At 40.0% G+C, this 16,954-nt stretch overlaps 1 protein-coding gene across 2 annotated transcripts in view; it reads right to left on the bottom strand.

Annotated features, from left to right (window-relative positions):
• The window catches only part of ARIH1 (ariadne RBR E3 ubiquitin protein ligase 1), a 117,790-nt gene extending 101,649 nt beyond the window's left edge, over nt 1–16,141 (bottom strand). The window contains exon 1 of one of the 2 annotated variants that reach the window (XM_027123529.1): nt 15,458–16,141. In XM_027123529.1, coding sequence (XP_026979330.1) covers nt 15,458–15,826 — 369 coding nt within the window. In that variant the 5' untranslated portion in view covers nt 15,827–16,141. The remainder of the gene's footprint in view (nt 1–15,457) is intronic. The other variant, XM_027123530.1, reaches the window with a different exon arrangement.
• Nucleotides 16,142–16,954: the final 813 nt, after the last annotated feature.

Here is a 16,954-nt window from a genome sequence, read left to right as displayed (position 1 = left end):
GAAAGCCTAGGCAAGTTACTCAATTCCTCTAAGTCTCCATTTCCTTATCTATAAAATAGTAAAAATACCATCTACTTCAGAGAAGAGTTGTGATGACTAACATCCCCTTAAATAACTGGTTAAGAACAAAAAATGGAAAATGTATCAGAGAAAGAGAGAAGAGTTAATTCAGTGAAGTCAACAGAAGAGGAATGTGAACAATTCACAAATTAAAAACATAGGGATAGTACCAAGACTTATTTTTATCAATAGTAAAATCAATAAGAAAACTCATTCATATTCAATTTTGACTCTTCAAATCAATGTTTATCAGCTATGGTCCAAGACCTGTGCTGGCCAATGAGAATACCAAAATTAATACACTGATCCTACCTTCAAGGATTTTCAGAGTCTATTTAGCAAGAGAATAATAGAGATTATTTTTTAAATAGGAGTCTATACAAAATCCTGAGACCCACTCAAAGGGAAAGATTCAAAGAAATGATGTTTAAGGTGAGTCATAAAGTATTAATGAGTTTATCAGGCGAAAAGCATTTGAAACAAAGGAAAAAGCCTTACAAAGGCACAAAGAAAAATTTCACAGGGACTATCACTATTTTGCTATGTCAAGATGAGTGTGAAGAAATGACAGATAAGGTAGCCAAAGGTCAAATTATGAAAAGTCTGATCTATCATGCTTAGAATCTTTTCTCCTAATCTGCATCCTCTGGTAACCTAGTTACTGGAACGTCCTAGGCTCAGAATCCCTAGGCTTAGTAGGTTCCTCATAAGCACCATTTCCTGTCCCATTCCTACTGCTTATCATGATTGGTAAAGATTTGGTATACTTTCTCAGGCCATAAACTTAGACCAAGTATGAACATTTCTGACACTGTCATAAACTGAACAGGATGACCACTCAGGAAAAAAAAGGAGACATTCAGCATTTCCTGAAAAATCTGTGGCGACCACACTACACTCACAAGGCCCCATTTTCCATCAATATCACCCTTTTCACATTCTTTCAATTTTTCTGATTTTGCTAATGAGACCCTTCCAATAACTTCTAATAGCTTCTAACAAGACTCTACTTATCCACACAAAGGACTACTTTCCTTCTTTCCTAAACACCAACTAGTCTCTTCTTTGCAAGGAAGGGCTTTCCTTAACCAAGCAGCAAAGAGGGGTCAAACCACAACAAACGTGAAACATGTCAGGGTTGACCTGATGTAAAAATAACACCTCAAAGACAAACTGGTAGGTGTGGGATTTCTGGGTAATGACAGTACACTAAGATACTCAACTATGAAAACCAGGCCAGGGCAAGTCAAGAAACAGGATATAATTGAGATCAGGCTACATGTGGATAAAAGTGGGCATGATAGGTCCTGAGTTATTGACTTTATAATCAAGGATTTATTTACATGTCTGCCCTTCCTAGACTAGGAACCCTAGACAGGAAGGAATGTTCTCCACTCATCTTTGTACATCCTGAAAGCAGTTCTTCAGCACAAACCAAGCCTTCAGATAAATGCATCCTCTGCTGACAGGATGACTACAACCTCATCAGAGACCCTGACCCAGAATTACCCAGCTAAACCACTCAAGACTATAATACAGTAAATGTTTGCTGTTTTAAACCACTAAGTGTTAGGGTAATTTTTTATGTAGCAATAGATAACTAATACAAGAGACTCATTTAAAATCAGTCAATTAGCTAAAATGAAAGATTCTTTTAGGACTGTAAAGCTTTCAGTATACAAATACAAAGAAAACCTAAGTACGAGAATTTGGCTCAGTCAAAAGGTCCAACTAAAATCTGAAAAAGTTTGGTACAGCAGAAAAAACTTCTATTTTAAAAGTCAAAAAGCCCCAGTTTCAGGACTTTCCTAGTGGCACAGTGGTTAAGAATCCGCCTGCCGATGCAGGGGACAAGGGTTTGATCCCTGGCCTGGGAAGATGCCACATGCCACAGAGCAACTAAGCCCGTGCGCCACAACTACTGAGCCTGCAAAGCCACAACTACTGAGCCCACGTGCCTAGAGCCTGTGCTCTGCAACAAGAGAAGCCACCGCGATGAGAAGCCCGCGCACCGCAGTGAAGAGTAGCCCGCCGCAACGAGAAAGCCCCTGCACAGCAACGAAGACACAATGCAGCCAAAAATAAATAAATTAAAAAAAAAAAAGACCCAGTTCCAATGACCTCCACCAGTCTCTAACAGAGAAACTCCTGAGCTTCCCTGATAAACCCATTTCTCAGCTTCCCTAACTTCAATTTACTTATCGATATAATGGAGATAATGCTATTTTCTTGGGATTTTGTAACGAATACACATGAAGACACCCTAGCATGTTTTCTAAATATCAGCTATCATTACCACTTTTGTCTATGGTTTGTGAGTCTCCCCTTACATAAAAATGAGTAAATTTGATCTTTTTTTCCCCCATTCTGTTATTTTCCCAAATCTAAGATATTCCTTACTGCAATCTTTAAAATGTCATACTTTCTAGCTGGAATTCTAGTTCAAGGAATGCAGGCAGCCTGTAGAAGAGAAAAAGGCAAGGGAACAGATTCTCCTCTAGAGCCTCGAGAAGGAACACAGCCTGCCAACTCCTTGATTTTAGCCCAGTGAGACTCACTTTGAACTTGACTTTCTCAACTGTAAAATAATGAATTTCTGCTGTTTTAAGTCACTAACTTTGTGTTAATTTATTACAACAACAAAAGGAAACTAACACTGAGACTTGAAGGGATGTCTCAATGAATGGAGGAACACTTGGTCTTCCACCCAGGGCATTTACTGAATCCTGGGATTGCACAGGGCCGAGACTAAAAATCTAAAACCTCTGAAAGGCAGAGGGGCAATGATTAAAGTTTGGGACCCACTAGGGGAGGGACTGCTGAGGAAAACACCAGGTTCTTAGTTGAAGACTCTAAAAGGCCAATGGCAGATAAGAGATAAACTGAAACTGAACAGGGCTAGAACTCAGCCTTATTGAATTAAGGCAACCATTCATCACTCTCACTGTCAAGCAGAAGGAAAAATAAAAATCCTCTCTGGAGGAATCCATCATCATCCAGAATCTCTAAGTAGTTTATATACAGTGTTCAGCATGCAATCAAAGTATGTCAACTGACAGGAACACCTGACTGAAAACTGGGAGGAAAATAAAGATAATATGAAAAGACTAACAGATAATTCAGATATTGGAGTTAGCTGACAAAACTTTTAGGAATAAACTCTTAATATGCTGGAGAAAATAGAACAAAAGATGGAAAAGAGATGAAAAAGAAGAAATCACCAGAAAATTAGCATCTATAAAAAAAGAATCAAATGGAAACTCTAGAATATAGTATCTGAAATTAATAATTAATTGAGGGGTGTTTAATAGTAAATCAGACAAAGGAGAAGACAGATTTAGAGACCCAGATGATAAATCAATGGAAATCATCCAAACTGAAGCACAGAGAAAAAAGGATGTAAGATGCACAAAAGAGCATTGGACACATACGGAAAATAACAAAACCTCTAATGTATGTGTAACTGGACTCTCAGAAGGAAAGGGGATAAAGGCAGAACTGAGAATTTCCAAAACTCTTAAGACATCACAGATTCAAAAGGATCTGAAAACACAAAGCAAGATAAACACAAAGAAAACCACAACTAGACACAAAGTAAAAAATATTACAAACATCCAGATTAAAGATTCCTTAGCTTCCTCCTACTGCAAACAATGGAAGCCAGGAAACAATGCAATGTTTAAAGTGCTGAAAGAAAACTACTACCAACCTAAAATTACAAACATAGCAAAATATTCTTCAAGGACGGGGGTGAGATTAAAATATTTACACAAAAAATGTTTACTAAGAGCCTACTATGTGTCAGGTACTGTTCTGGGCACTGCGACTACAGCAATGAATAAAACAAAGTCACTGCTCTCATACAGCTTTCATTGAAATATAAGAAGTCAGAATATAAACAGATTAACAAATGGAATATGTCAGGTGGTATCTCTGAGAGCTCCTCCTTGAAATATTAAGCATCTCATTCTATTTCCAAACATCTTTCCCAAACTAGTAATACCTCATGATTCACATTTCTAATATTTCTGTTAATATCCCCCACAGCATCTAACATAGCTTATATATAAATGTTTCTGAATTATCAGTAGTAATTCCTAATCAGCAGTAATTCCTAACTTGTCATATATAACCCATTGCTAATTTACAGTAAACTCATATAACGTGGTTAGTCATATCTCCTGTTTGCACGCCAATATTATGCTTCCTTAGTGATTCAGAAATATTTCAGAATATCAGAGCAGTGATTCTCAACCTGTTTGGTCTCAGAACCCCTCTTCATCTTAAAAATTACTGAAGGTGCCAAAGAGTTTTGCTTATGCGAATTGTAACTATCAATATTTATGATGTTAGATATCAAAACAGAATTTTTAAAATACGTATTAATTCATCAAAAAGTAACAGTAATAAACCCCATTATATGTTAATACAAAAATAATTTTTATGAAAATATGTTCTAAAACAAAAAAGTGAAAAAAATGCACTATTTTAAAGTCTCTTTAATATCTGGCTAAACGGAAAACAGATTCTCATATCTGCTTCTGTATTCAATCCTTAAGTATGTTGTTTTGTTTAAAGAATAAAGAAAATGTAGCCTCTCAAAGATATGTAGTTGGAAAAAGCAGAACTTTTATAGCCTTTTCAGATAAGTACGGATATTCCTTTTGATATTACACCAAAACTCAAAAAGTGGTCATTTCTTAAAGGCTAGTTGTAAAATAGAATCTGAAACCATATCAGAGAACTTTTCTTATTCTTGCTATATTAAAATCCAATCTTGAACTCTGAATGGATCATTTACCAATGCATGATTGTGAAATATCACAATTGGTATCACTGGAAAATTGGTCATTTGGAAAATACTGGTTCATTATGTTAAGCAGATCTTCTAAATGCTGACATATTATACAGTATTTCATCAGGAAGCTCTCAGCCTCACAATGGCAGATGTAAGTTTTCCAAAATTCTAATTTTCACTTAAAAACTAAATATTTTATCATTGGCAACAAATACTGTAAGCAGTTTTTCTTAAAATAACAGGTGTATTTCATTCATTTTGAAGAAACATTTACAAACATTTGTCTGAATAACCAGTTTGCCAGCCATTTTTTCAAGTAAAAACAGGCAGCTTGTTCAGCTCACAAATCAAATGCACAAATGTTTTTCTTCAAGACAACCTCTGTACTTTAGTATGCAGAAGTGCTTTAGGCATACCACCAATTTTGCCATATAAGCTATTAAGAAAATGTGTGTACTTAAGGGATAAGATATAACACTAATAATTTTTACTGCTTCACCCAGGACAATAAGTGAAACCGACAATTTTACTGAGTGTATGGCAGTGAAAAAGAAAATGACTACTGGTATAGTTGGTGCCACTGATTTGACCTGTGCTAAGGTTCCCGTGGTTTTACCCACCCACTGCTTCTGCACCATCAGTACAAATCCCAGCACATTATAAAAGGCAAGTAATGTCTTAAAAAGTTTTCCTCTTATGGGCCATACTTTGAGAACTACTGTATTAGAAGGATTCAGGTGTTTTAACATAACTCTCAGTTCATATAAAGTGCCAGGGAACTATATGCAAATAATAAAGTTTAATCTAAAACAGTTGCTATATATTCAGAGGCCTTAAAAAGCTTGCCCTCCCGGAATTTAAACACTTTTTTCTTGCCATCTTCTTACACTATTACTGTGGTGTTATCTAGAAATCATAAAATAATTTATTAGTGCCAGAAGAAAATCATGTCTGGCTCCCTTTGGTTTACAGATAAGGAAACCAAAGAAGCAAGCATTTGCTAAAAGGACAAACTGCAGTATGTATTCACTGAGTTTCTACTATGTCACAGACTGTTAGTGTGACATATGCTATGGATGAAAACTCAGCTCTCACCCTCAAAACCCTCATAGCTAGCTAGTGACTTAGGTATTGGGATACCTATATTACAGCCTCATGTAGGCCACACCAAACATCCTTACAAGGTGCTATGCAAACACAGGTAAGAAAGCAGTGATGGTAGAGAAGAGGGACCTGGTAAGAGATACGTCATATCTCAGCAGAGTATGAGTAGGACTATATCAGGCAGTTAAAAAGAGAAAGAGTATCACAAGAAGAGGGACCAGCATGAGCAAAAACAGTAAAACATAAATGTGTATTACATATTAAGAAATTATAAGTAGTGCAGTTGGGGTTGTGGGAGAATCGGGAACAACAGAAGAGTGAAAAAATTAGCTGAAATCAAGATGGGGAAGCCATGAACACCATATTAAAGAATCTAGACCAGATGTATAATAGGAAATGTGTGTGGCAGCAGGGAGGACAATGAAGTCTCTCTTTTTTTTAAGCAGGAAAATGACTAGTATATTTGTATTTGGTAGTAATGACAGACAGACTGGAAGCCCAGGGACAAAAAGGCAAAATAAAAAGAGGCCCTAGGGAGTTTCCTGGTAGTCCAGTAGTTAGGACTCCTGGATTTCAATGCCTTGGCCCAGGGGTTCAATCCCTGGTTGGGGAACTAAGGTCCCACAAGCCGCATGGGGAGACAAAAAAAAAAAACGCCTTAGATTAGGCTTAGTTAGTAAAAAGGAGAGGAATAACATAAATTTCAGAGATAACTTGATCAGGGCTAATTAGATATGGGAAATGCAGGGCAAAAGAAAAATCAATGATGACTTTCAAATTCCAAGAATGGTTAACTAGCAAGTCAATCGAAGAAGAACAGCCTTAAGGAGAGAAGGCAATAAATTTGGGTTTCAAATGGGTTTCAGAGAAATATCTGTCCAAAATGTCACAAGTTTCAATGTGTCCATATTAGAGGTTTTTACTTATAAACACTTGCTAAGAGAATCAGAAAATACTTCAGTCTCTAGCTTATACTTAACCCCTAAAAAATGTACAACTGTGATTGAGAAAGGATATATATTACCAAGTAATTGAAATCATTTAATATTTGAATTAGAAGTATGACAGTTTCAAAGGAGATAGCAAAGCAAGCCTGGAGAGAAGTGTCTGAGATTATACCTATTCTTAGCATTGTCTAAACAAATGTCTTAGTAATAAGGAAATGTTACCTAATACTTCATTATCTGCTGTAGTTTTTGCCAAAATGTATTAAGTGTCAGGTCACTGTGACACTTCTTCTAAATGGAACATAGGAAAAAGGAAAAATGCTATTCAGCAAGTTTACATTACAGGAAAAAAAACTACACGAAAAAACTCCCAATGCAGTATTTGGCCTTAATACTAGCATTCTCATTTTTAAAAATGAAAAAAAGTAGGGCTCTGAAAGTTAATCTGCCAGAGCAGCTGCTAGCTCAATAAGACCTTTTAAAACTGCCTCTAAGATACCAAACTACCCATTAATTTAATTCAAATACCAACTGGGTATCTACTATGCACCAAGATACATCAAGAAATATTATTCAAGATCAAGCCAGATGACTACCTATCACTGGGTGAATAAAAATTTAGGAAGAAGCTAAAATTTAGGAAGAAACTTAAATTACACGATTGTAGAAATCTACTGATTCTATAAAATGTGCCATTCTTTTGGAATTGAAAGTCTAACACTGGCCCGCATTTTAATTAGCTTGGGCAGTTTCGATTTGCTTTGTTTTAAATACAGTAGGCTTTTTTAAACACTGAAAATAAAATAAGGCAAGGACTGCCACTACTATCTCCATGGACTCCAAAGGATCCAGTCATCCCAGGTTAGAAGCAGCCTCGGATTACAGATTATTCTCTCACCTAGTAAGTGATCATCAAATGTCAGCCTAACTACTCATTCTTCCATTTATCCCATCATTTAATGGGAATAATTAAGCTATTTGTAAAGGTACATAGTAACACAGTGTGTCAAGATAGTCAAGATCTTAGCAAAGGGGACTTCCCAGGTGGTGCAGTGGTTAAGAATCCACCTGCCAATGCAGGGGACACGGGTTCAAGCCCTAGTCCGGGACGATCCCACATGTCGCAGAGCAACTAAGCCCGTGCGCCACAATTACTGAGCCGGCGCGCTCCAGAACCTGCGAGCCACAACAACTGAGTCTGCGTGCCACAACTACTGAATACCTCACACCTAGAGCCCATGCTTCGCAACAAGAGAAGCCACCACAATGAGAAGCCCGCACACCGCAAGGAAGAGTAGCCCCCGCTCGCCGCCAACTAGAGAAAGCCCAAGCGCAGCAACAAAGACCCAACGCAGCCTAAATAAATAAATAAATTTATTTATTTATTTAGAAAGAAAGATCTTAACAAAGTTATGGGCCTGTGATTCTATACCTATGAAAAGTGTCTAATGGAAAAACAGAGAAGTAGGCAACCTACATATTCAAAGATATTGGTTCACTGTCATAAAAGGAACAAAAAAAGGGGATTGACTAACTTCAAGAAGAAAAGTTTTTCCTTCATGCTTCCAAACAATAATTGTTAAGAAAACAACAATAAAAACCTTCATCCAAAGGGCCACCCTAGGAACAACAGGTCAAAGTTAAAATGGAAACAGATTCTAATTCCATTTTTTTTTCCCTAAATCAAGAGTTAAACTTAGAATGAGCTACATCACAAAATATCTGTCATTTACTCATAGTTAAGCAGACCGGAATGTTAAAGAGAGAGGATTATTAGAGACACTGTACAACAACAGGGGCTTTCAACCCTAGTTGTACATTAAAATAAACCAGGGAAAACTTCTGTTTAATGACAATGCCTGGTGCAAACTCCCAGAGGCCCATTTGCTTAGTCTTGGGTTATGAGTGCCAGCATTTTTTTAAATCCTCAAGTAAAGAAATCTGAATAAAATGAGTAGACTGCATCGATGTCAATATACTGATTATATTATACTACAGATCTGCAAGATGTTACCACTGTAGAAAAATCAGTAAAAAGGGTATCCGGCATCTCTCTGCATTATTTCTTGCACCTGCATGTGACTCTACAATTATCTCAAAATTTAAAATGTGATGAAAATTCCCAGGTGATTCCACTATGTAGCTAAAGTTAAAAACAAACAAACAAACGACTGGAGAATCTCAGATTCCTGCCAAATCTAAGAAGCTGCAAATTATTCTTTCAATCTCAGCCATTGAAAGGTAATTAGGAATGTTTATCATTTAAAGATATAATACTTTGCAAAGCCAAACACAAATAATTTATGGTTATTCAAAACTAAAAAATCCAAATTAATGTAATACCCTCCCATTTGTATATAAATTGATTGGATAAACATTATACAGTAGTTCTCATTCACCTCTTGACTGAGCCAGATTATATATATCATGATAGGTAGCCTGTAAAATGGCCCCCAGGATCCACCTCCTCGTCTTCCTACTTCCGTGTAATCCCTTCCTCTTGAGTGTGAGCTGGACTTACTCACTCAAAACAAGTAGAATATGGCGAAGGGATGGGATGTCACTTCTGAGATGAAGTTATAAAAGACTGTGGCTTCCATCTTGGGGGCTCTCTATCACACACACCCCTCCCGGCACCCGCCCCACGGGAAAGAAGCTACTGTGTTGTAGGCCACTTTCTGGAGAAGCCCACATGTCAGGAACTGGCCAAAAAACAGCCAGTGAAAAATCTGAGGCCTGCCCAACAGCCACACGAGTGAGCCTCGAAGGGGATCTTCCCCTAGTCAAATCTTGATAACTGCAATCTAGCTGATATGTTGGTTGCAGCCTTATAAGGGACCCTGAGACGAGGCACCCAACTAAGGTGAAGCCAGAATCGTGGTCCACAGAAAATGTGAGATAATAAATGTTTGTTGTTTTTAAGCCACTAAGTTTTGGTAGAAATATAGGGCTAAAGATAATTAATACATACAGCTGCCACAGGTCAAATCCAGACGAAAGTAATCTAACCGGGTGACTTCTGCCTACCTTTGTTCATAGTATCAAACCTCCCAGCTTCTACAACAGTATCACCCATAACTAACAAACTCTGTTTTACCTGAGCTGACTTCACCATCACCGGGACACACTTTCCTCATTCTTACTTCAATTTCTTAGAAGGGCTTCCTATCCGTCTGTTCTATCCATCTAAATCCTAGACATCTTCCAGATAACACCCATAGATCTCTCTTCCATGAACACCTATTACTATCCATTTAGCACTGACCTAATAGCTTTGAGTGTCTAAATTCAGAGACCATGAACTCCTTGAGAATAAGTCTCATATTTTCTTCAACATGTTATACAGTATTGAGCAGTTGCATTTACAGTATCCAAGACCTTACATCCCTTCCAATGTATCAACTAAAGAAACTCTCTCAACTATTTTTGTTTAAAAAACAAAAACAAAAACCCAGGGGGTGAAGAAGGGTGGAAGAAAACCCAAGTGTTCCAACCTAGAATGTGAAATGTCACTAGTTTGGCTTGCATGTTTGCAATAACTGAGTAAAGACCACCCTAATCTGAAGGATTACAGTAATGATAACAAATCCCCTCCATGATTAGCCTAGTAAGTGTTGTGCAGGCTCTTGAAATTTTCCTTTTATTAGTTTCTTAAACAATCTGCCTTCCCTCATTAACCCACTCTCTAGTAATTTATCACTAGTCATTACAATGGAGAAACACTGCTGTTAAATTTCAACTAGACCAGTGGTTCTCAAACTTTAGCTTGCATCAGCATCACCTGGAATGCTTGTTAAAAGAGACTGCCAGGGTTTCCCTAGTGGCGCAGTGGTTGAGAGTCCGCCTGCCGATTCAGGGAACACGGGTTCGTGCCCCAGTCCGGGAAGATCCCACATGCCGCGGTGCGCATGGGCCCGTGAGCCATGGCCACTGAGCCTGCGCGTCTGGAGCCTGTGCTCCGCAATGGGAGAGGCCACAACAGCGAGAGGCCTGCCTACCGCGAGGGAAATAAAAAAAAAAGAGAGACTCTGCCAGAGCCCACCCCCTCAGTTTCTGATTCATAGGACTAATGCCATAAGAGATTCAAAAAGAATTAATGTAATTTAAAGCCTATAGCTCAAGGAGATCAGCTGGGAAAAGATAAAAGTTCAAGAGGAATAAACCACACCAAACACCTTAATAGCTTCAAAATACACACACACACACATACACACACACTACTTCCCCTCTCCCCCACCCTAAAAGTTAACCAATTTAAATTCATCTTGATACAACCACTTGAATTCAATTTCTTGGAAACAATGAGCACCTCCAACCACTGAGGTTTTTAAAGGATGTTAGAAAAACAAAGCATTAATGTAAAAAAGACCAATCCATTATTAGTTCATCACTCCTGTTTTAACTTCCCAGATCCAAAAAATCAGGCAAAGGAAAACAAAAACTGAAGGTTCTGAGATGTAAATTAACTTGCCAGTCAGGAAAAGCAGTGGCTAGAACTGACTCCTGTACCACTACACAATACACTGGACTATACTGTCTCTAATTTATGCATGAAACCTCACCTTAGAAGCTCTTTAATTAAATGTTTTAATTAAATAAATGGGTGAAATAATAAAGATTTCAAATCAACAGCCAACAGAAAATTTCCCTCATAAAGATTACATATTTCTGTTGTCTTTAAAACAGGTTATTTAGAATAATAAATAATAGGAAGATGCCCACCCACTTCTCTTTATGCCTCCTCTCTGACCACTCACATCCAACAGTCCCACGCGCCTCTTCCTCAGCACACCCTTTAAACGTGGTATTCCTAAGGGTTACTTGACCTTCTCACTCTACTCATTCTCCCTGAGTGAGTCAAAATCATGACACTGGATGAACTATGACTATTCCAGTGGTTCGGAACTATCACTAGAGTGGCTAAAAATATAGAGATGCTTAGGCTCCAATTCAGACCTGACTAATGGATAACAATCTTTGGGAATGGAGCCCAAGGACCTCTATGTTCCCCCACCTCCATATGCTTCTTAGGCAAGAACCACGTCCTCTAGAGTGACCAGCACAGACACAAGGTACAACCAACATCTTCTAAAGATTGCTGTGGAAACACAAAAGAGCAAGTTTAAACATCCCTCAACTGCAGAGTTCTGTAGTGTTAGTTTAATAAATTACTTAGACATTTAGGCAATTACGTTAGATAACCACTGTATTATTATTAACCACTTTAATATGAACAATACTAGTTAAGTAAATGTAGCTAGGTAAATTAGGGGCTTTAAGCACTTCTCTATCATTACTATACGTTAAAGAACATCCCTGATCTTTTCTTAAAAGTTCAAAAGGTAAGCTAAGTAGCCACAAAGAGTTTTAATAAAACAAGAACAAATTAGACAAACTATAACAAGAGTTACAGAAAGCCAGAAAACCAAGAGCTTTCTAAAAGAAAAAGTGTTAACTTACTTGATTGAAGACTATAACTAACCCACAGGTACCTACAAATAACAGTATTAATCTGTTGTTGCCCAAAAAAGGAATCAAATTCCCCCAGGAAAGATTAAATTAACTTGGCATCCTTTTTACATTCAATCTTTTTCTCCTGCACATTTATTTTCAAATCCACTAACATAACTGATTCAAAAGTAGCACTGGGAAGAAGGGGATTTAAATTTTCTAGGATTAACAGTAAGCTCCCTGATGTGAACTAAATAAAACAATGGTTTTTAAACTTACTTAAAACTTACTGTCATATTAAACCAACGTTAGTTTTAATTGAAAAACTTAAAGGCTCTATGAATATAAACAGGACTTATAAATCAATAAAAGATAAACATCCCAAAAGGGGGTAAAGTGAGCAAAAGCAAAGGGCAATTTGTGAAAGAAATACCAGTGCCCAATAAACACATTAAAAGTTCAACCTCATCAGTTTAAAAAAATAAAAAAGCAAATTTAAAAAATGATAACCTTTCTGAAAGCAATGTGGTAATATGTATCAAATGGTTGAAAATAAGCAAATTCTTTGACTCAGCAATTCAGTTTATCCTAAGAAAATAAAACATTCAAAGATATATCTATAAGCATAGTCCCAATGGGGTTTATATTTATAAAAAATGGAAACTGGACAATAAAAAGGAAGACCAATAATAACAGATTGATTAAATAAATCAGTTTAGATATGTAATTGTGTAAGCGCTTGAAAAATAATTACTTATTGACAGGAGAAAATTGACACTCCTGTTTTTGTAACCTGCTTTTTTCTACTGAAAACATAAAGAGAACACAAAGTTTGACTGTGTTATTTTTTAAAAAATATGTACAATGTATCCACAGGTCTGGAACAATTACTACAGTTCAAATTCTGATGTATCTCTCCCAGTGGCAAGCAAAATAATTCTTTTGTCTTTTTTGGCTCCTTACAGCATCAGTTTTTTCTTACAAGGTAATGTGTTACCTGTGTAACTTTTTAAGTTTAAATCTATTAACATAAATAACCTATAACATAACCAAAGCCTAGTTTAGTGTACCATTTGCCTAGTGTATACCATTTGGAGAAAAAACGGTCTGGGATAAATCCTATCCTTTGATTTACTGATGTTTCTAAATATGAACTTTTAACAAAGGAAAGATACTTATTTCAGCAATCCTACTTAAGGGCATGCTTAACATGAAGTAAACCAGGAAAAAAAGTTGTATCAAAAATCCAGCATGAAAACATGATTAAAGTAGGACACCTAAAAAAATCCCTAGTATTTTGTAGGTCTCCTTAGTTCAGTTCATCCACTTTTATTCCTTTTCCCCTAAACTAACAAAGAAAAAATGATGTCACATGCATTAGCTACATCTCTGTTCCAGAAGCAACATAAAGAACTTGTAAGGTTCGGCCTCAGTGATTAAGGACACACCTAAGAGCTGAAAAAGCTGGATGAGATTTACCTACATGAAACAGACTATAAGTTAAAAAGTTAAATAATAAATATCCATTAATTTTTAAAGCTAATTAAAATGCCAATAAGCTAGCTACAAAGTTTGAAAACATCAGATTTTATACAGGTTTACTATATACTTTATATCATAAATAAATGAAAAGAGAATTCAGGGTTTCACTGTAAATTCAGTTTCCTCAAAAAAAGAAAATTTCTCAATTTAGCGACCGAAAAACTCAACTGTCATATTTTTAGGATCAGAAAGAGCAGTAAAACTTATCTTTCTTCTACAACCCTTCAATTTCCTCCTCAAACTACATCGTCTATAGAAAATTTGAGATTTCCACTCTTTAGTAATAGCACTAGATTTTCAGATTTTTTTTTACTATTATTCAAATCACTCTCTTCAAATAGGCCTAAATAGATGGTTCCACTTCCAAAAGAAAGTGTCGCTTACTAAACAGTACTGTAAAAATCTATTAATCATTTAAACTCAACAAGTAGGCAGTGACATACTGCTAATTTGCCAGTGTATATTGGCCAACCAATTTTAAGGGGGAAAAAAATGACATACCAGAAGGCAACAGTAACCTGCTGCTCACATATACAGTTTCATTCCATGTAACTAGTGTTTTCTAAGAGTTGCACTGAATCAAGACTCCATTTTTATTCTTCAGTCATACCCCTGACCCCTCATAATTGTTTTCTCCAAATAAATGTAAACCTTTGATTTCCTAAAGCTCAAAAACGCAAAATCTGACCCACGAGAAGATTAAATGAGATGTGGTTATCAACTTAAACCGAGCCCAACTTACTGACCACGAAATACAAATTATCAGAGAAAAGGAGCCCAGAAGCAAAAAGTCTCCACTTGCTAACTCACAGCAGAGTCCTGTCCAATATCACACAATAACACTGCGTTTTGCTGTGGTTTTAGCTGCAAGGCTGGGTGTGCAAGCTGCAGCAACTATTCCAACAGCTTCAAGTATGCTACAACTGAAAAAAGTAGTAGTCAGGACCCAAAAGAACAGCAACGACTTAAAAAGAGGCAAGCAGAAGCCTCACCATCAGAAAAGAAGGCCCATCAGCACCTCTTCCGAGAAATAGTTCCCTTCCCCCACCTTTAAGTAGGCACTTAAGACTGCCAAGCAGATCCATTTCTTTATTAACTGGTGCCCACTTGGGGCAACCGTACACCAAGCAGCTCTCAGGCCTACTCTAACCCCTTCCAAAAGTTCTCAAGTGAGGCTGAAGGCCGGGGAAACCGTCTTAAGGGCCCAGTTCTTCCAGCTCTCCTCCACCCCACCTACGCCCCGCCCCTATAGGCGCTCTTAGGGCCAGAGGAAGGACACCCGGCCCAGGGACGGGCAGGAATTGCCCGTAAGAGAAGTCTTAGGCGGCCGGAGGCCTCCGCCATAGCAGGACCTGGAAAGCACCGCCCCCAGCGCACCTCCCCACACCCGGCGAATGTCTGCTCTATCCCCAGCAGAGACAGCGGAGAAGACAGGGCCGGGAGGCACCGGGCTGGGCTGCGCACCAGGCCCAGGCCTGCCCCTCGGGGCCGCGCGGACCACCCGAATCTGCTCCCGGGTCCGTCCCGGTCCAGCCCACGCCGGGGCCACCCTCACCTGGATGACCTCGTTGACCTCCCGGATACATTCCACCATGTGTTGCAGAATCTGCTCGGCCGTGAGCACCTCGTAGCGGTAATCCTCCTCCTGCTCGTGCCCCGGCCCGCCGCCGCCGCCGCCACCACCGCCACCACCGCCCGGCCCCAGAGCGCTGCCGCCGCCGCCGCCCGTCTCCCCGCACAGCAGTCCGTCCCGCTCCCCGCCGACGCCCAGCCCGGGCTCCACCAGCTCCACCTCGCCCAGATCCAGGTTATCATCGTCCGGCTCGTCGTCGTCCTCGTCCTCCTCCTCCTCGGCGCCGCTGTCCTCCTCACTGCACTCTTCGTCCTCGTCGAACTCGTAGTTGTAGCCCTCGTCCGAGTCCATGGCGCGACGCGCGGGGGCCCGGCGGACGCTGGCCCCTGAGGCGGGGAGAGGGCGGGGACGCCGAGGCCCCGGCTCTCGCTCCGGCTCCGGCTGATGTCCGGACGCAGGCCTGGCTCCGGCCCCGCGGGCCGCGGCTCCTCCCCGGGCGCGGCGGTAGGCGGCTGGCGGCGGCGGGGAGGGCGCGGAGGAGGGAGGGAGGGAGCGAGGGGGCCGCTTGCCGCCCGCCTCAGTCAGACGCGGCTCCGCTCTGGCCTCCGAAGGAAAACAGTCCCCAGCGTTACCTCCACGGCCGCTGCTACTGCTACTGAGCCAACAAAGGGGCGTGCGTCACCGCGCCGCGCTGCGTCGTCGCGTCACGGCTCTTGACGTAATCGCGCCCCGCCCCGCCGCCCCTGCGTAGAGTGCGGGGAGACCCCACGGCCTGGGCTGGCCCAGGGAGCGCGGCGCGCTGCGGCGCGGCGGGAATTGCCGGCTGGGTTCCAGCTGCGGTCGCTCTTTGGGCCGACGCCAGCGGACGGTGTACTGGAGGAGTCAGTGGCCTCCTGGTCACCGAGGGGGATGGCTGGGGGGGAGCACCTGGACCACCCAGGTGGTGGTTTTTGACGCAGGCCATGGGGATCCAGCCCCTCGCGCAATCCGTGGGGGAAGGTTGCCTTCCCACCGGGCCGGGGAGACCCTTCCCGCCCGCCCTGGAGTAATTTCAGGAAAACCTCGGCTGTTCAGCTAATATTCCTGTTGCCTGGGCTACTCAGTGAATTCTGTTTTATGCAGATCGTCTAAACTGTGTAGCAGGTGAACCTCGTTTTGAGTAATTCATTTGATTCTGTACAGACGTGCTGTGATTTTTAAGTCGCCTATAGTGACGTCATTTTAAAGAAGCGTTTCCTGAACTCAGCTTATCAAGCACCTATTCAAGGCCCTAAACAATGTTACAGTCATGGCTTGCCTTAAATGAGCACCGTGTAAGGGGTTTACATATATATTTCTCATCTTCACGGAGCCACAGTACCCATTTTATACCTGAGACTCAAAGGGAAAGAGACTTGACCAAGACCACAGAACACTTGCTCTATTTTAGCGCTTAGGTGACCTTAAATATCAATCATAAAAATACTTTATAATATGTAT

Source organism: Aethalodelphis obliquidens, unplaced genomic scaffold (assembly GCF_003676395.1).
Source record: "Aethalodelphis obliquidens isolate GAN/ISIS:26980383/991018 unplaced genomic scaffold, ASM367639v1 scaffold26, whole genome shotgun sequence".
NCBI classification, from domain to species: domain Eukaryota; kingdom Metazoa; phylum Chordata; class Mammalia; order Artiodactyla; family Delphinidae; genus Aethalodelphis; species Aethalodelphis obliquidens.
The sequence above is the reverse complement of the archived record's forward strand: the minus strand, read 5'-3'. Positions and strand labels throughout refer to the sequence as shown.